Raw genomic sequence first — 26,083 nt, forward strand, 5'->3', positions numbered from 1 at the left:
CCACAAGTGTGTATAATGATGATTATGATGTTGATGACATAATTATGATAATGACTTCGAAGATAAACTGATCACGACGGTGATGGTGGTGATAAGGATTATGATGTTGGTAGTCATTATTCTGGAGATGATATTGATGTTTCTGCTGCTATCTATGGAGATCAGGAGGAGGGGAAGACGGAGATGAAAGGAGAGCATCAAAATGATTTGCCACAGGAAACCGCATTTGTGTTATTACCGCAAACGCCAAACATCGAACGCGTTATGGTGTTCAATACCAAAGTCAGGTTGACATCAAAGTGCGTTCATAGCTTATCACAAGCTGATGTTCGAAACCTTTGTGGGGGCTAAACAATGGTCGTTTACATGGGTTTGATCATGGGCATTCCATAGAAACAAGTACATTTTCCCCACATTAAATGTATGAACCATGAAAATAGTCCACTGCTTGTTACGTTGAAATTATATAACACAGCTCACCTTGAAGGTCATAGGGGCAGGTGTGCCAAACTACTTCTACGCGTAACCGCCATAATCGCCATAAACGCGCCATCGCGAATGTTTATTTTGCTTGACGTCGGTCAATGAAGTAAGTGTTTACCGCAGATAGAATACCAAGCAATAACAGTTTTACCATTTACGTAATCTAAAATGGAAATTGATACAGTACATTAAATACAATGTCGAGCATCATCATCACACTTTTTAGTTGTTCGCATGCGAACAACGGAGGTTTATACCACGTTCTCGAAAACGTTATGCGTTAGGTACTGATCACCGAACAAAATTATTGGAACATCTATGCAAGAGGTTTCAGTTCTTCCACTATATTTATTCACAAATGGACACATAATGGTAATATCGTGTTAAATGGAATATTATTTAACGAAGCGTATATAGAAATCAAAGCGCTGAAGGCACTGCAGTTGTTCGCTCTTTGAACGTCTTAAACATTATTTACAGTCGAAGACATGAAGTTCGACTTTTTAACATAGGCCAATCGAACGGCTTCGAAAAATGCAAAATCACATCATATGCGTCCTCTCATGTTTTATAATGAGTTTATTTCTTCATCATCGAAATATATCGTATGATAATATTTGATCAACAATCAGTTTTCTTTCGACACATTTAAATCACACTTTCATAGCCGCGTCATGCGAAAATGTGTCTGATGGCGTTTCGGCCAGCGTAACTCAAGCCCAACGTGTGCATTTGCGCAATCTGGTCAGAGGCGATTATGTCCGTTATAAAATCATTCAAGTCGTTATGTTCTCAGTATGTATGTCCTGGCCAGACTGAGAGATGCGCAGGCTGGGTGGGCTATATATATGATGGGCGCATATGGCATAAGCCCCATTTTCGCATGACGCGGATTTTTAAAAATAAATCTCATTTTGAATTGTAAATGGCACATTTTAGCACAATGCTTTTCGATACAAAAATTAATTCAAAATAGCAAATATTAAACTGGCAAATAAGGGTAGCGTATCCAGGCGTTCAGGAACGATTTCCAGACGTGCTGAACGTGAACGGCAAACATTTGTGATTAGATAATTAAACAATTTTCCTCTTATCGTGACACTTAACTATTTCGGTAATGTTTGTTTTCTCATCTTGAAAGAAAAACTGTGTTTATCGATAGTGAAAAATGTCTTCCCCTGACGATTTAGTGAATAAGTACAGACCCTGAAATTCTGCGAAATGGATTTTAACGCGAAATTGTATCTGGGCCACACGTTGTGTTATGTGTCGTTTGAACTTGCAGAGAGTAATACGGAAATCATGACACTGAACAGTGCTACATCGTTTACGTTGTGCACAGACACAGTGATGTAGCCAAAGTTCAGGGAAAGCAGTGTTCTATACTGATGTGTAGGACATAGACCTGGTGACACCGTGTGAACTGTTAGGGTTACAAGTAATGCATCAACAAAAAAGTACGGGTCAAGAGTGCTGTATTTATGACTACCTTATTTATTAATAAAAAGTATTGCTCGCAGATTTATTTTTGATATATTTTCATCAATTATCTTATTGTATATTTTGAATTTGTATATGGTGTTAATATTCAAAAGTTTTGTACATGGAATATCCATCATTAAACTATATTCTTAGTGTGATAGGTATTCGATATTCCAACAATATTCATTTAATATGATGGTAATTGCAAATTTTATTTTGTCTTTGGTTCTCATTTCCATCTTACTCTCTATACTTTCAGAACGTCAAAAAGGGACATATTGTTGTTATTTTGTCTAAGTGATCTCTGTATTATAAATATGATAACAAACAGTGCACACACATCTCGACCTGTGCGTTGAAACACACTCTTTATAAATCTGAATGGCTTGTGTTCATTTCAAACTTACGATTACAAAAGCTATAACCTTATTGAGAAAAATGAGTTGCGGCTAAGATTATGCGATAGCAAACAACTTCAGCGCCTTCAGCGTAGATGCGTATTAAAAGATTTTAATTAGCAAATATTAACACATTGCTATAGAAAAGCGAAAAATACATGTACTGAAATTAAATTGCTACCTCGTAGATTATTTAAAGGTTATTGCTTTCACTACTTACTCGCCATAACTACTCACCATTTGCTTTAAACTTTTCAAACGTAACTATTGTTTACAGTTACAATGTGTGAGGATTATGTCCGACATGGTCTTTAATGTCTTGTAATAATTACCGTTTAATATTACGTAAATGGTTAAACTGTAATTATTTGTTAAACAATCTGCGGTAAACTCTTACTTCATTGACCAACGTCAATCAAAATTAACAGCCGTCAATTAACCCCGCCCGCATAAGGATTCTCGGAACCGATTGGAAGGCGGAACAGAAAGCAACCTTATAATTTCTCGAGATGAATCTGTGTCAGCACACATGACTTTGTCATGTAGTTTGAATATTCATCGCTGAGTTTTCGCGACTACATTGTTTGCAGACATATTTATTCTACATAACTAATAAATTCATTTTATAAGCAAACAAAAAGGACTAGAACTTTGAATAAGGTGTCGTCTGTGATCAATCAATGTCTTGAAAAACTGCGATGTAGATAAACTGCAAATGAGAATTATAAAATACAAGGGACCTAACTGCAACACTATTGTGAATCGAACTAAGCGATTTATCTTCGTTGTTTCAGAAGAGTATAGACTATTAGGTTACTATTGAAATATACCTGTCATGTTATCATTTAAATATAAGCATTACATTTTGAATCGTAATTTAAGCCAAAAGTAATGAAGTGTTTAACTGAACATTTTCCTGTTAGTTTATTAGAGAAAAAAAGGCATTCACGTGTTCAACTTGTCCACTCGGACTAGCCGATTCTTTTTTATTTGCCCGGATCTATAATATGAATGTCCCGGGCGATCGGGCTTCGGTTTATGTTGATCTCTTTGGCAATTTATCTTTATCTTATTTGTGAATTATCTCAAACTTTAACAACTAAGGTATTGTATAATATACAAGTAAATGAAATAATTGATAACTTTGCTTAAGATGCATGTAAGTATCCTAAAATTTACCATGCTTTAACTTTATGAAGCCCTTAAAGTTCCAGTTGTAAGATATACAATTCAGTCACTATTTATGATATTTTTTGCATTTTTCTGTACTCATGTATGTCAGTTGATTCTGCCTTAGACTAGCGACTTCAATTATTTTTATTTTTTTTAGATAACCAATTGATGTTATACAAAATTTTGAAGGGAATTACATCACAAGTACAAAAAATGAAAAAAAAATGAAAATCGGTTGAACGTAAGTGGAGTTATCCCCCTTTGAAAATTTCAAAAAATGTGATTTTTCTGCTAAAAACACATTTCAAGCTATTTAATTAGTTCTTTTGTGAGAACTTAGTGATTATATGTATAGTTTTGAAAGGAATGACATAACAAGTACAACACTGAAAAAAAAAGAAAATCGGTTGACTATTAGCGGAGTTATCTCCCTTTGAAAATTGAAAAAAAGGCGATTTTTCATGTAAAAAACACATTTTGAGTGTTGAAATTATTAATGTGATATTATGATGCAGAATACAAGTTGTCTGCTGATTAATGTTAAATATGTGAATGTCAAAGTAAGAAAATAATTTATTTTATGCTTTCAGGTGGTTTATAGAAAAATATCAGTGAAATAAAACTGGTATTTCACTGTTTTAAACCGTGAAAAATGTCGATATTTTTCACTGTTTTATTGTGAAATGACGTCATTTTTTAAACGAAATGACGTCATAAATCCAGCGAAATTATACAGTTTAACTCTTTTACAATGTAAATAAACGGTGAAAAAAGCATAAAATGAATAGAAAATTTGTTGGATTCGATGGCATATCCATTTTAATTCACTCGTGATCATAAAAAATACATATTTTATATGATCACTCGTGAAATAAAATCGATATTCCACCGAATCCAACAAATATCCTCTATATAAACAATCACATTTGCCATAAACAATAATGGCAAACTACAGTCAAACACAACATGTCTGTAAAATCACACACTGACAAAAAAAAATGTACAACATAAATGCAAGTATTCTGACTTAAAACATGTGGTAATAGCTCCCCTTCTGTTATGTTAATGTCGTTCACTAATCATTAAACAGCATGTCAAGATGCATTTGTCTCACCACCTTTCTTATATTCTAAACACGGATCAAAACGTCACCATCCTGGAACTCCTCTTCTAGCCTTGCCGTGTATATATCGTCATCATCCTCATATTTCAGGTTGAACCATTCCGGAAAGCCAGGAACCTATTGAACAGTGGAAAAAAAATTAACATATTTATTTTAAACACATTGAAAGAAAACATGTATTCGTATGTGTGCTCTTGTTAGCTCACTTATTACTATTTTATTACATGAAATTGATTTATTATACAAATACTTATGCTGTAATGTTATATGTTACGTTATTTATATTGTATTAGTTATGGTCGCCGTGGCGTAATGGATATGGTGTCCACCTAGTGACAATGAGGTCATGGGTTCGATCCCCACTGTGAGAGCGTTCTTTAGATCTCCCCCATAGACACCAAGTACGGGTTCTAGTCCCAGGAAATGGACTCCAGAGCATTTCAAATAAGCCTTAGGCTTTCTATGCATTCGAGCTTAAATAAATAGGTTTAAACTAAAAATTAAACTATATTGTAACACAAAGTTGTCAGTCCAAATGAAGTTTTATGTAAAGCACAGACACATGTTGTTGTTTTGATTTTTAAGAATACCTGAGAGATAACTGTTCCATTGTACCATTTGTACTGTCCATTTTCTTCTATAAATCTGTGCATTATATTTCTACCAACCAAGTCATGTAGCGTTTCAGATGCAGGAATTTCCTTTGCTTTGTTCATTAGTATAATTACTTTTTCTTTTAGTTTATCGACAGATAAGCTTATTCTTTTTCCATTAATGGTTGAGCTCATTTTGTAAATATCTTCACTACATTGTTGTTTAAAAACATTCTTTCTAAATCTTAGTTGAACTTTTCAAGCTTTTTCTTGTTCAGTTTTGGATTTAATTTTATAAAGGGCATCTTCCATCTGTTGTTCATTCTGCCATAACCCGTAAAAAGTCATATCAAGTGTTTCTTTTTCTAGTTTAGCAATTCTCCTCCTTTCCATATCTTCTTCTTTTTGAAATCTTCTAGCTGCTTTTCAAGGCGTTTTGCATGTATATTTTCTTCTCTTTGCTTGAATTTAATTTTTTCATTTTTTACCTCCTTTCGACTTTGTGTTATAATTTCATGAGCATTGCTATGTTCAGGAAGCCATTCTGATGTTTTGTTAAGTGAAAATGTAATGTGTGATTCCATAGTTATTGTATTAATGTTGGGTTTGCAAGACAGCAGATGATCTACATAAGAAAAAACACGTTCTGGGAATTTATTGTGTTTATCTACACTCTTAGTTTGTATGAGATTTAGGTTGACCAATGCACCACCAGGAAGATGTTCTTTATAATGATTTTTGATTAATTGAGCGAATGCAGGTAACATAACACTGAGTATAACAATAACATGCTTATCAATTTCAGAACTTTCCAAGAGGTATTTATATATTTTATCTTCTTTAACAGGCACATCATCATACAACATCATTTTTCCACAAATAAAATCCTCAATGTGTGATGAGGCATGTTTAAGGTAATCAGCAAGTATAATCAAACGATCATTAAACATAGATATACTAATTTCATTGTTTTCAAGCACATTCCAAAATGGTGTTGTAATAAGTTTTGAAACAAGGCCGAGAGCCTTACAACCTGCTACAAAAAAATCTTCTTTTAAATCATGTAATACAGATGCCAACAGTAAATTAAGGTTTGGTGTTTTATCCAAAAATTCACACATATGATTTAAAAAGTAATAAATTTGTCCAGCATTTGTGAAAAGAATATTAAATCGGTTGCCTTTTAAAGGCTGCAATGGAAATGACATTTTTTCTTTTTTTAAAGTGTCACTCAGAAAAGTTAAAAAGTTACTATGGCAACCGTTCTTTGCATCACCCCGTCTTGCAAATGCTTTGCAAGATGTATGAATAAGCCGTATTGTACCTGGCTGAGAAGGTTTATCAAAATGTTTATTTAGTTTAGGAATGTCATTGTTGAAATGTAATTTTTCTGTTTCTAATAATGTTTTTTGAGCAGTTTCAGCTAAATGAACAAGAGTGTGGAGTCCACAAAAAAATATATTCATTTTAGAATATGCAATTTTTTCTTCTTCACAAAATGAATCATAATTATTAAATACTTCTGGTAATATAGAATTTCTGTAATCTTTAAGTAATTCATTGAATTTTTTTTCAGTAGATGCACGATCGGACATAGTATTTTTTATATTGAATAATATTTTGTTTCCAACACCATCAGAAGAAACACTCTCTATATATTTGAGTATGTTTTTAAATGTATCTAAAGTGTCATCACTTGACTTTGTTGCCATTTCTTGCAAACCGAGAAGAGTGTAACAACCATCATCATCTCTTGTTGCAAATGCTCCCCATTTAGTGCCATATTTTGAAGTTTCATCACTATGCAAGGTTGTATTTTCTTTTGTTACTAAATCTGCCGTTTGTTTTTTTGATATTAATCCACGTTCAATCGACCAATTATGAATTGTTCCAACAGATGGCAATTTATTTGGCTGAATATTTACTAAATTAAGAACTGCTGACATTACTTGTCCAATTTGTTCAAATGCTACATTGCAATTTAATAATGAATATACACATAAATGAGCATCAGTGCTGTAAGTTTTACTTTCTTCATCAAAAATGATTGCCTCTTTAGTCTTTTTAAGTTTACAGTTCTCAACTTCCAATTCAGATAGTCTTTCATTTAATTCTTTTATTTGTTTGTTTTTGTCTTTAACTTGTTTTTCAAGTCCTGCTATTGTCATGTGTTTGGTTATCATATCATCTTCAGTGTAAATTCTTTCATCATAATTTAATTTCTGACATTTCTCTCTCCAATAAATCTCCCTACTTGATGTTCTTTTTAATTGTCTGTTTCTGTCTTGTATTATCCTTGATTGTTCATCTAAATTGAGACATAAATTTGTGTTCTCTTCAATCACAGTCTCCAATTCATCTTTCATCTGCAAATTCTCAGAATTTTTTTCTCCCAGTTCACTTGCTATACTTAACACAACAGTGGATAGTGTTTCTGTTGATTTCGGATCATTAATTGGACAGATCTGGCTAAGAGGTTTTAAGTTAATGTGTGCATCTGATTTGACTTGATTTTCAGGACATGTGTATTTGGTATCCATGAATCTATTTAAATTTTCTTTTCCTTTGACTCGCGCTTTATTTTTGTTCAAATGTTGATATTTGCTATATAATCGTTCTAGAGATTTCATAATAGCACATCTGTTAGTATTTTCTTGTTGTTCCATTAACAAAACTTTGCATGTTTCACTCATGCCTCTGTTTTTGATCATGGCGATCACCTCTGCATTGGTAACTCCAGACATTTTTTTTTCTGAAATTGCATTTTAAAAATAAAAAATACTTACATGTGTATCATCAATCCTGGCTGCAAGCTTCTGGTATGTGCAACAATTGAACTGTAAAATATGGAAACAACACAACAAGAAATATAACATTTCAAAACATTCAAATACAGGGACCCATTGGTTGTATTTATTTCAATTAAAAGAAAATACATTTGTTTTGATTCCACTTTCAATAAATTAATTATACATTTATTTATATGAATCAGTACAACAACTACTAAAGATACAATTATACAAAAAAATGAAAAGTAATAAGATAAATATTGATGCATTATAATTAGAATTGCAATGTCAATGTGTCCCGGTTAAAACATATAATAATCAGTATCATGTTCATGCATCATGCAAACAGTTCTTTCCAATCACTTCAACTTCTCAAAATAACATTACTGTCCATTTAAAACTGATGTAATGTATCATGCTTTCAACATTTTCAAATTAAAAAAAAATGCACATCACCAGCAGAGCTGCATTATCATGTACACATTAAATCATGATAGTTTTTTAATGTCTAACAAGTTTATAGTGCAATACAAAGAACCTTCAAATCACCATCAATAATTCCCAAAAAGGTAACAAGTTTTTAATGTTAAGTCACATAATAAGTAAGATGTACTTGCCAAACACTGAAAGTTGAAACATGTCAAAGCTGTCAAATATCAAAATTCTATTTAAATTTGCAAATAAATAACACAAACGTTATTGCTACCTACTCAAATTATGTTTGTCTTTTGGTGTCAGTGAATTTGCATTACTTAAATCATGAAAATTAGAAGTTAAGTAGTAAATTATTTATCTCGGTCGAAATTTCGGGCACCTGTTTTGTTTACTTTCGTTTTCAATATTACAACTTCCGGTTTATAAACAGATCGACCTTGACTTTGTAAAAGCAAAACAAATAAAATGCGCAGACGACAACTAGGTCAGTGTTTCTTGTTTCGAAATGAAAACAGATTCGTCTTCAATAAAATAAAATAAAATCGATGACAACGAAATTACAAAAAGGAAAAATATGCATTTAAAGTTCACCTGAGCCCTTTTTTTGTAAAATTTTTAAAGAAAATATTGTTTAATCTTCAATTTTGCAAGTTACTTATGTGCGCACGTCTGTTTACAACAGAAATGATGTAATGTCTACCCACAATTCCCAAAATCCAATCATTCAGGAAGCGGAAAATACGACACCTATGGAAACAAAAATTGCGGATTTTGAACGTTGAAATTCAAAACTATGATGGAAACTTTCGTTATAATCGTCATTAATTTATTATTAAAATAATTTATAACTATTCTTAAACACAAGAAAAATATCTTACCTTGCTAAAAATGTAATTTCCTGCTGAAAATTAAATGTGTTTTATACATGTTATGGCAATTTACAAACATGCTGTTCACCACACAATCAGAAGGGGAGCTATTTTTAGACGCAAACGTTGAAGTCGCTACTTAGACTGTTTGACTGTCTTAACGTTTAACTCTTTTAGTTATTATTTAACAAAGTAACTTATGATTTACTGCAAATGAAACAGATTATTAAATCTCTTTATACAGTGTTGCTTGTTGTATTCTATCTTCAGATATCGGTATGTTTTTGTAAATATGATTTAGCAAATAGATACATGACTGCTAATTTATTATATATGTTGCAAATAATGTTAAAGTCATTGAACACTATCATAGTTCAAACATAAACACTTAATAATATACGTCTACATTGCATTTTGTGTGTCGCATACACTTTAAAAGGTCATAGTAAGATATCTGGTTTACACTTGATTTAAGTTCTAAATTTAGACTTAAACGTATAGAGAGATACAGGGTTTGTATTCGTTATCGATACGAAATGAAATCTAAAGTTTTAATGGCAGTTTATGTGTTTTTGAAGTTCGTGGACTTAAAAGTGATGATTCGTTTGGAGAAAACTATAACACACTATGCTTTTGAAATAGATTCCCTTAGTCTTGATAAGTTTAAAACTCAGACAGAGGCATTTGGATTTACCTATATTACACAGGTAATGACTTAATTGTAAAAAGAGTTTCACCATGAAAGAATATAGCCATTTATTATGTGGCCATCATGTATACTTGAATGAAACTTGTATGTTTGTTAATAATCATAAATGAGCAATCGTCAGTACATAATGCATTACACAAATAAATGTTGTATATTTAATATTATTAGCTCAACAATTCATAAAATACTTCTAGCTACACTACATACCCAAACGTCTGCTTATGCGTAATTCTTTGATTCTCTGATTTTCTGATTCAGGGTATCTCCGAATCACCAGAAACACATCCTTACATCAAGAAACTAAAAAAAAATGTGTTGGAAGGGTCGGGATCTAATTTCTCAATCTATAATAACGAAAATGACACCCCGGAAACAATATCAGGAAAGAAATTGCTGAAACCTCTAGTAGCATTTTATTTAAGGCAAGTGACCCATTACATTAATGAATAAAATGTGCATTCGTATTGTGATTGCTTGTTTTCAGATTGCCTTAAACATTCTTATTTTGGGATTGCGAGAAGAACATTTAAATCAGGCCAAGAAGAAATTGGATTACTTCAGGGAGGCTTTTCCAAATGAAGTAAGGTCAGACATTGAAAATGTTTAGAGACATGCAATAATTTTTTTACATTATATTTAAATCCATTAAATTTTCGAGATACATATTTAGCGCAATTTATATATTGACACAATCTTATATTCGAAGAATGTCAATTCGGAAAAAGATAGAACTGCTCATACATCAATTTATCGTTGTAACGCCGATTTTGCTAAACGCCCGTGGAATACCCAATTTAATCTCACTGTTCTCTAGATCACACTTTTTGTATGAAACTTTACAATCCGTATCGTGTCGAAAACGTGGTTTCAACTTGTTTGCGCACTTTCTATTAGAACAAAGGATTACCATAACACACATTTGAGATAAATTTGCTAAATAAATTTCTGTTTAAGTTATTTGAAACGATACTTTCAGATATGCATTTCCAATTTCGAAATTTTATAATTTACTCAATTTTAACTAAACTACAATTAATGTTCAATTTTGCGTTTAAAAAATTAAATTGACAAATTTAAATACGAGATAACACACTTTATGTATTTAAAAAAGGTGATCATATCAGGAACTATAAACCCTGTACATTCAATGTTAGATTATCGGTGTCCCCATACCAACGGGCCACAGTGAGGCACCGGATCCCAAGAGAGACTACACCCAACAAACTTTATGAGGCATTACTTTCACGTGGAAAACGGTCTGCACATTTGGTAAGTTTAAGCTTGTATTGTCATTTATAGTATATTTGAGCTTGCTTTACATTGTGTGTACAGAAGACGTCCAATAATAGCTTTATACTTCATATCAGTTTTCTTCTGCACCATAAGATTTACACTTGTTAAGCTTTTTACACTGTTCATAAACTGGGTCACACAGTGACGATACCACATTTGAAGGTTATATTTACATTGACTCACACCTTGTTCGCATGTACTACCATACATGAACACAATATTTTGATTTATAAAGATAACCAACTTGAAATATATATTAAATATCCTTTTAGAACAGTTATTTAATCAACAGAGTTATTAATTGATCACTCTGACAGAATAATATATGTTAAAATTAAAAAAAAAATGGATTTAAAATTATTCATCCATTTGTTGTTTAACATGCACTAATTAAGTATTGAACAACATTGGGTGGGTCTATTTCAGCAAACTACATATATAGGTAATTTGTGTTTGAAGGTTTGTGAGCCCTACTAAGACTCCAGTACACAGGAAGCCTGGGCCCTGGGTTACACCGGGAAGGGAGTCACAGTGGCTGTCGTTGATACGGGAATAGAAATCCACCATCCGGACCTGGTGAAAAATATGGTGAGTCCTCATATTTGATTTCCCTGCTTTTTTGTTAAATGGAATTTAGACTTTATCGATTCATTAGAATATATGTGAACTTAATTTTTTAATGCAGTAGAAGTAAATATTTATTAACACGAATACACACTCTCTTTTAAATTGGTTTTGCCTAAAATTGAAAGCATTTGTTTATTATTATTCTGTTGTTATACATCAATTATAAATTATGGAATCATTGTTGTTTGATAATGGATTTTGTATCAGTGTGCAAATACAAAATAGCTGTCTTTGTCCATTCCCTGTGTAGAACCATAACCTGGTAATATGAAATTAATCTTATGCTTCCTGAGTCAGACAATTACATTATATAATTGTAACATGGTTGATACCATATTTATTATCCATCTTTGACTCAAAATGTTTCACTTCATGTTGATTATTTCTCTGCACACACACACACAAGCACACGCGCACGCACGCACGCACGCATGAACACACACACACACAAATTTGGTTTGGGCTAAAGTTTTAGCCGGAAACTCATATAACATGTGATTACTGTGTCCCGATTTCCATGTTTTTTGTGTAATCACAATAAATGCACAATTAACGAAAACAATATCACTATTTTTTTTGTAAGAAAATTGCTAAAAATATCTTCATTTGTAAACATTTGAGAAATTGTCTTTAATTGATGTATTCTAATAACTTGTGCACATATCTTGACATTTTATATAAATATATCCATTAAATTTTCTTCTCAAAAATGCATCGCTTATAACTAATGTCTGCTTATATTTTAGAATGCAAAGCTGTCACGTAGTTTTATCGACAAGAACCAAACTTATATTACTCCCCAGAAAAATCACAACTACAGGGAGTTTGATGAAGTAACAGTGTAAGTTACGGCTTAATATATTTCTTGTTTCAGGCAAACAAACTAATATTTTTGGGATGCTTTCATTTATTTCTAAATATTTTTAATATCATAAAGTAATTTCCTTTTCATATGTAGTTCAAATTCTATAAATGACTTTGTACAAAATATACAAAATCAATATATAAAATTAGGCCTAAAGGAACACAGTTTCCATTGGAGAAACATTGATGATTAAGAGTTTGTGAATATTATTTATATTGGATAACTTATTTTTATTTTTGTGTAAGATTTAAATAAATCAGATTTTTCAAACTGACGGTCACAAAGTCTAATAGTAAAAATTGTTTCAAACTGATATTATAAATCAATTCATTAAACAAAGGATGTGTCAATGAATACAGGCATGGAACATTGTGTGCTGGTGTGATAGCGGCAGAGAAGGGCAATGACATATGTTTAGCAGGGGTAGCATACAATGCAACATTAGTTGGTTAGTATTTCTTTGAATGGAGATACATAGTAAGAGAATATGAATAATTTGTATTTGTGTTTATGTTAAACCATTTCATAGTGGACATACGGTGGAATGGTTTTTTGGTTTGATTTTTAGTCCAATATTGTAAAAGTATATTGGACATTTAAATATTGAATCACTACATGAATACACTGCACACGCAGTATCTGTGACTTGTTCAAATCCAATGTCACTGTTAAAAGTCAAGGGAGTAAAAACACAGCCTTTTTAACACCCTAAGACAATTATTAATGACTTAATCGTGTGGAAACTTAGTAAAAATATTTATCTTGACAATATCATCTAGGCTGAGTTCGATTCTTGGTTAAGTGTGACCCAAAACTAAGTCACCAGATTAAATCTTCGAAAACACACATATAACCACTCTAAGAACTACATTTATGACTCATTTTAATGAAAACAATTGGTCAGAATGTTAATCTTGACAATTTCTAAAGCAGAGTTCGAATCTGGGTCATACCATAAAAACATTAGGTCACAGGCATGATTTTAACTGGGTCACAATTTTCTGTAGCCAAATTTGCGTCACTACGAAAAAATTCTGCTCAGTTTGGGTACTTCATGGGTTCTAATAAAGAAAATGTTTTAGACAAATTGATTTTTATTTTCTAATGGTAGATTTTGAAGCCATTTTCTAGTTTTTCGAATGAAAAGAGAAAGCTCTGGTCACGTCAAATCTAACAAAAACTTTGTTACCACTCAAGTAGTCAATTGCATGACTGAATCAGGATGAAACATTGTCAGAATGTTAATCTTGACAATATTTAAGCGCAGTGCGAAACTGGTTCACGTGTTTACAAAACTAGGTCACCAGGTCAAATTTTGAAAAACCTTGGCAAAACACTAGCAGCAACATTTATGACTCTGGTTTGATGAAACTTTGTCAGAATGGTCTTCTTGACAATACCTAGACAATGTTTGAAGCTCGGTCACATGCCTCCAAAATTTTTTTTAACTAATTGAGCAGGTTAAATCTTATATAACAACCTCCATAGTTGCTACTCTAGATTCCACATTTATGATTTTAATCTCCATGAAACATGTTCAGAGAATTTTAACTTGACAAAGCAAGTAAGTAGATCGAGTTTTAATGTGACTTACATGCGTTCCAAAACTAGGTAAAAAAGTCAAATGTTATAAAAACTTTGATACCGCTCTAAACGTGGCTCTTTTGATGTTACTTCATTCATAGAAATCTCACATGTACATCTTGCTTGAGGATTGCGTCAAGGTTGGATGGGGTTACGAAAAGGTCGCATCAGTTAAGTAAATTACTTCATAGTTAAACAAGCATATTTCTAATAATATTTTGCAATAAGTTTTTTGTTTGTGTTTACCTGTGAAGGAATTGTGGCGAAACCCTTCAGATTTGTATGCGTTTCTTTCTTAGTTAGGCATGCGTAAATGTGTTTTTAAAGTTTGTTATAATACCTTTCGCAAATGCCTCGCAACTAGTCCTTAATTACCATATGCTAAAATGCATTTGATGACAAAAGCTGGGATTTTATACAAAACACATAGTAGTCAGTTTTTGTCCAAATTATTATTATTTTTTTACAAAATAAAGCTTATATTTACAAGGAAATTTAGAGGAAATACTACAGGGAAAATATGTACCTTTTCAGTATGAGAATGGTACCAAAGGTCAGTCCTTACAAAATCACTGTCTTCTTTTCAGCTTTAAAAGTTTTTAGCATTGAAGAACGGTATTTAGAACAGGGGCGATGGCAAGGAAAACATTTTAATTACGACAAGGTCCATCTTGCGTTGGAACATGAAAGAGACGAAATTGATATGTTTTCGTGTAGCTTCAATGTTGAGGAGCCCTTCATAAGAAACGAACTTCTTACAAGATCAGTGCTAAAGGAAGGAGTGGAGAAGGTTTGTTATTTTCAAAGAGTTGAACTGATAATAGAATACTTGTTAATAACTAATTATATTCATCAAGTTCATTTGTCTTGAAATGTTTGGAAAAAAATAGTTTTAAAATTTCAGGGTAGGCACGGAAAGGGAAGCATTTATGTCTTCTCAGCGGGAAATTCTGGCGACGAAACCTGGATACATGACCGAAATCTGGAAACATTTGCAAACAGCATCTTCACACTGGTTTTTAACAGTATGGGTATTAACGGAAGTCGTCCAACATACATCAGAAAAGGAGCTTGTATTCTGGCCGCAACAGTCGGTGATCATAAGTTGTTGACTGGGGATCCGTTGGTATGTGTTGAAATATCACAATATTCGCGGTTTTGTTTAAATAGAGAGATAATATCACAAAATAATAGTGTCGTGCTGAACTGAAGATAATCATTGCATAGGTCCGCTATAATGACACAACCATTAACAGCATTGATCAAAAGGTTAAAGAGCTTCACATAAGAATGTTGGATACGTTTTACATCTTTCCTATAATTTAATATACATAATTGAACTAATTATTAGATTAGTAACTGTTGTTATTGACTTGTTTTATAAATATTTACGCATAGAACTTCTATCATAGCGTATTAGGAAGACTATTTCATCGTTTACTATGTTTGTAGACGACCACAAGTTACAACGATGGCTGTAAAGCATTTTCTGGCACAGCTAGAGCTGCAGAATTCATTGCCCTTATGCTTGAAGCTAAGTATGTATCTTTTTCCAGTCTCTTCACGTATCTTTATCAATTAAGTGTACATTGTTAGCTCACCTAAGCTGAATGTACTCAAGGTGATGTGTTGTGGTCAGTTTCCATCCGGAAAACAATTTCCTGCATCAGCATTTACCTTCAACGTTATGCTCTTAAACCACCTGCTGGTGGATTTTAACCGAACTTGGCAATACGTTTCCTGGATTACGGTACCATATTTTTACAAATGTTATTTCCATGGCAAGCACACGCTTGAAATAACAAGCACACTTTAAACTATTTCATTAAACCAATTATTGGATTTCCAAATAGTTTCCACAAAATTGACTCTGTCAAATCATGGTTGGCATAAACATTAGCGTTTGATATATTGCAATATATTCAAATTTTGTTTTGAAAATCTGTATTTAATATGATAACACTATTTCTAAAAAATTGTGCTGAAAAGTTCCTTAGGTGACAAGCTACCTAAAATGGTGTTCATATTTCAATTCATTGACAGCAAGGTGTGTTGCAGTTTTCCTGAGAAAATGTAGAGAAAACTTCAAAAGTCTTATTTGCGGAGGCCGCTGACCTAATTTTGAAATAAATGCACATTAATGTTCCTTTGGTGTCCCTCTTTGTGTTAAGTTCATGTAACTATATATTTGTATACTGCACTCAACTTATCCTGTCGTTAAAATAGTCTAGTCTGTATAATACGTAATATCCATGCGACAATGTCGCATTCTGTGTATTTTAGAGCCATAAGGTTAGTTCACACTAAATCTTATAGGGTCCCTTTAATTATGGAAATGCCAATATTCAAGACATTTGTGCCTTTCATTCATTTCAGAATGAGAATGATACTTTTTTAAATTGGAATAAAACAAAGATTGGTCATGCAACTTCTAACAATTGCCGATTCGCCAAATTGCATGTACCCTCAGTAAACACGATTTCGTCAGTGAGATTTCCGCAAAAGCACAGTACTTCAGTAAACGCATGTCAAACGTTCATCCTTCTACTTAGTCCCGAATGAAAAGCATCAAAATGTTGTAGTTACACATATGTTAAAGGAAATAGCATCAAAAGGCATTTGTGCAATTGCTAAATGGTTTTTAAACCAGAAGAGAAAATGAACTCTTTGGAAATATGCACTACTTTAAATCATGAACGGTCACAAAATAGTAAAGAAGAATGTTACCTAAAGAAAACTACAAACTGTGAGATCATGAACAAACATTTTCAGTATTAACCTGAGTGTTCCTCACATACAATTTTTAGATCGATCAAAAAAGTAGCAATGCCTCACAAACGCACCTATGTATGTCACAATTAAGCCATCTGGTTTGCGTTTTCTTTTATTTTATTCCGTAGGCATCGCAAGCTAGTGTGTAACTTTTATAAAATTATAGAAACACATACAGTGTGATATAAATTCATGCAAGAATTAAAGATATCAATCCGAAAATGCCATTTCATAGTTATTGTGTATAGAAGTCAACTCTTAAGGTCCGGTATATGGTTTTCTTAATGCCATGTTCATACTAAATCCACTTCCCGTGGGCTCCCATTGTGAAACTGCCATAGCTCAAAGCATTTTTCTTGACTTTTTTTATTTCAGATTGTACAAGTCAATTTACAATTTAAAGAAAACCCCGTCTTAAAAATGAATTCACAATATATGTGGAGTTTATTCTAAGAAAATCTTATTCGTCGTAATTCAGGCTTTTTCAGAAAATGGAGTTTCGGCTGTAAAACTTCGACAATAGCACACTACTTCAATATACGTACCCACACGTTTGTCTTTCAACGTAGTCCCTAGTGAAATGCACCACAATCTTGCTGAAACCCATAGGATACAGGAAATAAAAACAAAATAAATGGTGCGATTGCTAAATGGCAATCAAAAGAGAAAGTTAACTCTTAAGAAATATGCACCACGGAATATTACGCCATGTTTAAGTGGAATGTAGCTATAACTTTTTTTTTAATTAAGCCGCAGGAAAAAATCCCTTCTATTTTTGTAAATTTTGGAATAGAACAAGGTATAGGCGCGTGATTTTATAGCATATTGTTTATATTTCACAACCAATAAGTTTATCCTTTTTTAGTCGAAATCTGACCTGGAGAGATGCAGCATACATAATAGCGTACACTTCATCATTAGATGCTGCCAAGCATGTGACGAAACGAACCAACGGTGCTGGCCTGAAATGTATGTATCTGAGTAAGAGGTGTATTCTTTTATAGTTAAGCATACTCGATTTCTTCAGTCTTCAGCACCCTTGAAAGACCATAATGATTGTTAATAGATTCAAACACATTTGATAAACTGTACAAAGGTGAGAATGTACCATGTGATTTAGATATTTATTAGAACTATTTATTTGGAGTGAGTGTTAATGGTCTGTCTTAAAAAATGTTTCTACCAAAAGATGTCGACTCACAAGTGCTACAAAATACAGAGTAAGACCTAAAACACTTCCACTGCTTGTTATGAGGCATCAGATTAAACGTCTATTCTTCTTTTATGCCAATTTACCATGCTATTACTTTTTAAAACTTTGTGTTCGAATCCGGATTGTTTTCCTTTAAAAAAAAATGATGATAACCTATTTTTCAAAAGGTGTTTTTCAGTCATTCATTTGCGTATTTTGCGTTTTTGCTATTTTTTCTTTTTTCTTTGCTTTATTTGTACATCCCAGTAATTTTGTCTCCACACATTTTATTCATAGATGTGTGATGTTACTGCATTCTATGACATTTATAATGGAACCCGATTACTTATGCAAAATTTCTCTATCGGTGCATATTCTGAGTTATTTTCTGCTGAAAAACAATATCAATAAACGAGTCTCACATTCGCAATTTTAACGACTATCACAACGAAAAAGGATACTCCAAAATGAATAAAACTTTATTTAAGACGACATATATATAATATAAGGTAATAAATTGTATATGCATTTGTGCCAGGGTATATTAAATATCGATAAATAGATCTCTTATGTGTGGCATCCCATTTTTGGCGTATGTGTTATTTTTCGATGTTGTTTTCAATCGCTTGTATTCTATTTTTATATATCAATGAAAAGTTTTACACCTTTCAATATGCTACGGTAATAAAGATTATTGAGTTTAATTGTTTGCTTATTGTTTGCAAATTGATGTGTTGACTCCTCTTAATATAACAGTATACTCGCTGTTTATTTACTGTTTAAGCCAAAACAACATGTTAAAGACCATGTAAAAATAAATTATATATGTTTAGGTATTTGTATTGGAACATAAAGCTTCTTTCAAAATTAATGATCGGATTTTCGTTGCCAGTGCTTTGATTTATAAAGGGCATTTAAAAGCATAACATTTATCTAAATATTAATAATCACTACAAATGTACACAGATGAATAATACCCAGAACCAATAATGGTGATTTTAAATACTGCTCATGTGAGACAGATCCCGTTTTGTATTTAGCTCACAATATACTTGAGATAAGTTATAAATGCGATACAGACCCTCATAACCATAACCTTTCTGGAAGATCATGTATGATCATATAACTTTAAGACCTATCCCTTAATTGTGTAAATAGTTGCCCGATACTTTCGACTTTTCTGTCATACATAACAAATATGTGTGTAATATTCGATTTGCGCATCACGTTTTGGCATGAATGTTTACGTGATATGTCATATGTACTTTTAATTTGGATTATTAGACGCGCGTTTAGTTTTGGGGATTAGTGTTCGGATCGGCCAGCCCTAAAAACAGGTTTAAGCTCTAAATGCTTTGTATTGACCATTGAAACGCGACGATCCCTGTTTCAATCATTTATGTCTATAATTTGTGTCCTGTTATAAAAGCAGTGAATTAATACAAACAATTCTCTCCTGATATAGTTTCTGGAGTTTCATAGTTAACTGTAACAATTTGCATGGAAATTTAATATGTATTTTTTCTGAAGTAATTTTATTCATCTTAACTCCACCTTAGAGTAGCTCTTCCTTCGGGTCTTAGGGTAGCGCATTGAGACCAATGATACTTTAGTTAAAAAATTAACAAATGTGATCAGCATTTTCAAATAAGTCATGCACTCGTCGCAGAAGTAAGTGAAATTATGTTTCAGTCAATGCTTACTTTGGGTTTGGTCTGCTCAATGAAACAGCCATGGTCCTGAAAGCAAAGGAATGGGAGATGGTGCCTCCACTTCAAAACAGGACATTCAGTGCCACTATGATGTAAGAAAATAGTGCTACTGATATTCCAAAATAGTATCCTTTTTATTGCACAAATATAAAATAAAGTTGAATTAACAGGTAACCTTATTGTAAATAGCAAAAGCTTATTCATTCAAAGTTGTTGTAATACAACACTAAAGTTTATATCATAATCAAAAGTCATAACAGTTCAGTTTTGGGGTGAAAAGCTGCTGGAATATGGAACATCAGGATTCAACATAAGCAACACGATAATCATGCAAGACCAATGAACAGAAAAAGTAAATTTTGCACATAATAATAACATTTTTTCTTCTGTTTACAAGTGTCATTTTAAAAAATCCAGACTTTGGATGGACACAATAATCTTTCCCTCAATTTATAGTGGTAATGCCCATATTATTTTCGTTTCATATAACAAGTGACTAAAAACTGCTTGTTTTAATGTGTAGTGTTCTTTAAACTATTGAATCAAAACAATTGGTATTTCAGGCAAATTAACTTTTCATGTTTTTATTCAGGATTTCAATTCGAACAGTTTCGTGCTGAAATAATAATCTACGGCAAGTGTGAAATGTGCAAGCCTAACAACAGTTTTTTTCATGACTACGACCCAAGTTATGTACTTCAAAAGTACTTTGATGCCTACAATGAAGTTCCTGAACAAAAACGTCCTGAGTTGCAGACTGTTGCGGGTTCCGTGGTTGGAATACTTATCACCATTTTAATAATGTATAAACTTTTGGCTAGGATCAAACGCTATCTATTTCCACTTGCCGAAAATCAGGTCAACAATTAAACGCCTACTTAGACACTTATGAATTTGAAATAATATATCCATGACCTGGTCATGTTTATGCTTACTTTCATTAATTCAGGAAAACAAGAAAAAGAATAATGGTGAATTTGTGCATATCATTCATAATAATTGACAATGTTTTTCTTCACTGTTTAAAACAGTCAATTACACAGATCATTTTACTTATGTTTTAGATTTAAACCACAGAAAATCAATAACATTATTATAAGTTGTAATATGAGTAGATCGGCATGTATGTATTAAAAAAGATCTGTACCAAAATACTTTTACACACATAACCAGTGTAAGTGGTTGTCATGGACTCACTGTCTGTCATCCATAGGTCTGTCTAAAATGTATATAGCCTTTAATCTTCCCTATACCAGCAATTGAATGACTTTGGTTTAAAATGTCAAAATATTTACATAATATAAAAAACATGGGCATTCAAACCATTTGGCTTTCTTTATAATCAAGATAACACTTTCAAGTCCTAAATGAAAATGGATACTCTCCCAATATCGAAATGCTGTACTTTGGTTATGTAAATGACAGATGGTTGTAATCAAATGTCAAGTTCACAATTTTAAGGTTCAATATGTATTAATGATTCATATCCTAGAAGATTTATAAAATAAGTGCATCCTACAAAATCTACTTGATTTTACTAGCAATTTCATTTAAACTTCATTTAAGTCATCACAAAAAAGTGTAGATGTAACAGCCCTAAGTTCATGTGCAATGATTCATGAGTTATGTGGCTTTGAACGTACCAAAGTATTTGACTTACAAATAAATAATGTACGTTTGTAGAGTGAACTACACAATTGTTCATGATATAAAATTGAAAAGTCAAATACCTCATCGCAATGAAATGAACATGTGAAACAAACACGTTTCACAAACATTGATCAATTTATTCCTGAGTGAGTGATATGAACTTGAAATTAGCCATGGACATGACATCTATATCTATGATAAAGCGGAGTAGGTGTATTTGTCACATTTGTGAACGCTTTAATATTAGATTATGATTATTAACTATATTTACTATAAACGAAACAATTTGCCCTGCTTTAAGATTCAATGTCAGAGGTCAAGTTTGTGTGAACATTTTCCGTTTGTACTCATTTGTGCATTTCAAATAATGTTCCTCTTAAAAAGAGGTGTCAAAGCTCAACATCTGTAGTTATATCGTTGAATGGTTTCATGAAACACATTCAGTGAATGTTCCTGTTATAGTTGCTGAAAACAAAATTGCTTTGAATGATGTGAACTGAATGGTCATAGCTGAATTAGACTACAAAATCGGCAGAATGCAGGATGATACGTCTGTTTTATCATGCTCGTGAACGGCTTGCATGTATGATTAATGTTGGCATCATATTTATTGTTTAAATCATAACAGAGTCTTTTAGTATTTATAGAAGCAACATTCATCAATATGTTTCTTATTTTGTGTTTAGGGAAAAGCACGGATTATTAGTGCCATTGGGTTAAAATAAAAATTGAAAATGTTTCACAACTTTCTGTAAAGAATATTGCAATTTTAAATTGTTTATAATAAGCTTTATGTAAATTACTTTTATGTTGTTTTTTTTAATTCAGCTTGTCCTTATGGTTGAGCTGATGTTCATGATCTCACTACTGTAAAGAATATTGCAATTTCAAATAGTCTATTATTAGCTTTATATAAATTACTTTTATGTTTTTTTTTAATTCAGCTTGTTCTAGTGTTTGAGCTGAAGTTCATGATCTCACTACTGGATCTGTTTTGTTCATATTTTATAGGTCTATTGTTTCGGCATTGTTTGGAAACTTAGACAGTTGGTCAAGTTCAAGACCCTTGTCTTTCACACCTCAATGCAGTTCAAGCTCAGCACTAAATTGCTATGGAATCTGAGTTTTACTCATTTCGAACTAATTTTTATCAACATTGAGATCTAATGTCTAATTTATCTTAATCGATCGTCCACATAGCTGTCATGACCATAACATGTCAAATCAAGCTTTAAAAGAGGATGATAATGCCACAAACTAGATAACGGAAAGCAAAGCAAAAATTGATTGGATAAAAGATACATGTTGAACCAATCTGGACGAAACTTGTCACATCTTTGAAAACTTTAATTATTTTATGAGTTTATATTTTAAGGATAATTGAAAATTCTGGCCAAGCCTTCTTGTAGCTTTCTTATTCGTATTTATTTCACAAATAAGTATATGCAGGGTGCATATGTGTGGCATGATATGTCACTTTGCAACTTGGAAGTCGAACTCACTTGTCAGTGGCATTAAGTAAATGTTTAATTATAAGGAAAACATTTATTCATACATTGTTATGCCTAAGGAGGAGAGAATATAGCAGTTATACTGTCTGACTCCTTGTGTGTGATGTTGGGCATTGGTTGGGTGTATAAGTCTGTCCTTCCAGATTATGTTTGAATGTTTTATTTTTCTATGCAAATGAGGAGTTTATGATAACTTGGGTTGTCATGATTTTCAGTTGTTTTAGTATAACATCTTTACTGTACAAGATTATGACTGTTATCAGTTAAATTGTATTTATGACGTGGAAATGTTCTGGGAACATGTTTTACATCCAGGGACAAGTCTTCATTCAACAGCCCTGACATGTTAAAAAAAAATAACCATCAAGTAAGGTGACATTATTGAATAGCTATTGAATTTGGTTTTTCAGGGGTATTCTCATATACTGAAAATAATGATTTCTTTAATGAGCACTTAATGGACTAATGGACATTTGATTTCCGGGCATTTCTTTATTTTCTTAATGTGACTCAGTATTTATTATTACTTGTATCGTTTGTTCAATACAGGTTTTGTGATTTAAAAGTTGATCTTAAGAAGTTGCTTCTTTGTTTCCATTACTTTTACATTGGTATGCATCAGCCATTTCATCAATGTGTATGCCCCTCAAAAGGGGTGGCATTTAGCAGTCGCACTGTCCAACTCTGCGTCTCGTATAGATGGATTTTAGAATAGCACAAATCTAAACCATCAAAAGACAATGTGTCGGATGTAACACCCATCTCCATATCGCAAAGGGCAATGTCACTCTTAGAGTTCGAATTATAAATTAGACCAATAAACAACTTTAAAATATAGTGTAAGTCATAACTTTGCCATATGTTGGTGGATTCAAAAAAAAGCAGACCTCTAATATAAAGCATTTGACGTGTAATACATGTGTCCCTTCCTCGGAGGTCAAAGTCATAATTACAAGCCAAAAGTCAAATTTTGCCAGTTTATAGACTAACATTTCCGGTCAGTACAAGAACTTCTTCATATAGTGATGGATGTTAAACTAACTTGGCACAAATGCAGCCATCATAAGATAACGTATTTCTTTCCTCCCTATCTCCAATTTCAAGTTCATACATGTACTAAGAGGTCAAAGGCGAAATTTGGTATTGAAACTTCTTGTGTGGACTACACATTTTTCATGAATCATGCAATTTAAAAAAAAATACCATTAATAGTCACCATAAAAAACTTATGTTGCGTGTATCACCGCCTCTTTACCTAAAAGGTCATGGTCACTTGTACAGGTCAACGATCAAAGTTGCCAATAAAATAGATTAAACAATCACCTCTCAACCATACGTTTGCCATATATTGATGGGTATTTAAGTAGCTTTTCACAAATGTAAACCTTAATGAAATTACGTGTGCCATGGGACATGGCCACACTTGAAAGTAAAAAATTGGAAATGGTAAAATTGAGGATTTCCATTCATGTCGCAGCCATAACTAAGCCATTTTAAAAATTGACAGTACTTGGCACACCTGTTGACTTTTATGAGAGAATGTGTCAGGTGCAAAAACTGGGGTACCACCTTGAAGTGACATACCTAAAGATATTAGAGAATACAAAGGTTAAACTTGTACATTTCCATTTATCGTGTCTCAGCCAAAAATGTGCCTTATCAAGGTTGATTTTTTTCTTCGACGTTATTGAATTTCTGACACAAAAGTACAGTGTGGGGGCATCCGTGTTTCATAGACAAATGTGTTGTTGTTTTTTCAACTAACATTATTTTTACATATTCATTATATTTACATTATTCAAAATGTTTTATGATTATCGTCAATAATTCATGCTTCAATATTGATATTGGAATAATTATACTTTTTTAATTGTGTATTAAAAGCATTGAAAATGCTTCTCTTGTTTTTATAAAGATTTTGCAACCTTATGAATCGTGATGCAACTAACCAAGTGTAGCGATAATGTTTTGGATAAAGTTATTATCGCCTTATGACATGGGGGTCTCTGGTTTTTCTGAGAGCAATTTCAAGATCTCCTAAAATACTGAGTACTGGTTTTTCTCAGAGATCAGATTTTTGAGTATCAATATGTTTAAAAATTCCATAAAATCGGAATAAAGAATAAAATAAAGAGGAAAAAAATAGCGATACAGATGTTGTAACATTGCTCTCTTTATCGTGGAAAAATACTGCCAATCTGTTTTCTTTTTTCATAGAATTGCAACTGTTAACTCATACTGAACATAAAAAACATACACAATTAAAGTAATATACCAGATTGTGAATGTTAAAAAAACAATAACTGTTGTCGGTAGCTTGTAGTATATAGGTTTGATACATAATCACAAAATGCCTATTAATGTTTCATGTACACATGCTTTTGAGATTTTCAAAAATGCAAATAACATTTGAATGTTTACCTTACTCTAATTGTTTTTAAGGTAGTATACTAGTTATAATCCCTGCGTTATTTTTCCTATGTCGGCTCATGTCGATTTTAATTAAATAGTGTTTTCGATTATATAGGGCTATGGAATTGCGGTTTACTTTGTTTTCTTGTAATAATCGCGTTTTTCACTGGAAATGATCAGTGTATACAAAATTATAGGTATACTTGGTGTTGAAATAATCGCTGGCTGTAATATGAGAACAAAAAGCCAGATTACATCAATATAATGCAACAAAAAATATTCACGGTCTGAAACGATCTGTTTAAATCTTAATAATAAATTCACTTGATTGCTACTCGGAATTATATTTAAATCATTCCGGGCTTCCGGCCCAGAGGTGGCTCTCATCGGGAATTCAATCAGTTAAATCGT

The 26,083-nt window shown here is 32.3% G+C and overlaps 1 protein-coding gene and 1 long non-coding RNA gene across 2 annotated transcripts; one reads left to right on the forward strand and one right to left on the reverse strand.

The window, feature by feature from the left end:
• Window positions 1–3,933: 3,933 nt before the first annotated feature.
• On the reverse strand, window positions 3,934–9,055 carry LOC127876952 (uncharacterized). Its single transcript, XR_008048167.1, has 3 exons — window positions 8,752–9,055; window positions 8,039–8,089; window positions 3,934–4,776 (listed from the first exon to the last, which is right to left on the reverse strand). It is a non-coding gene; the product is annotated as an uncharacterized LOC127876952 (long non-coding RNA).
• Window positions 9,056–9,848: 793 nt separating this feature from the next.
• Window positions 9,849–25,406, forward strand: LOC127876980 (furin-like protease kpc-1). Its single transcript, XM_052422546.1, has 12 exons — window positions 9,849–10,052; window positions 10,539–10,634; window positions 11,209–11,323; window positions 11,807–11,935; window positions 12,721–12,815; window positions 13,199–13,287; window positions 15,011–15,213; window positions 15,328–15,549; window positions 15,876–15,961; window positions 18,061–18,164; window positions 20,080–20,191; window positions 20,692–25,406. Exons 4-12 carry the CDS (start codon window positions 11,933–11,935, stop codon window positions 20,717–20,719), a joined length of 942 nt encoding a protein of 313 aa, XP_052278506.1. The 5' UTR covers window positions 9,849–10,052; window positions 10,539–10,634; window positions 11,209–11,323; window positions 11,807–11,932; the 3' UTR covers window positions 20,720–25,406.
• Window positions 25,407–26,083: the final 677 nt, after the last annotated feature.

This window comes from Dreissena polymorpha, chromosome 1, assembly GCF_020536995.1.
Source record: "Dreissena polymorpha isolate Duluth1 chromosome 1, UMN_Dpol_1.0, whole genome shotgun sequence".
NCBI classification, from domain to species: Eukaryota; Metazoa; Mollusca; class Bivalvia; order Myida; family Dreissenidae; genus Dreissena; species Dreissena polymorpha.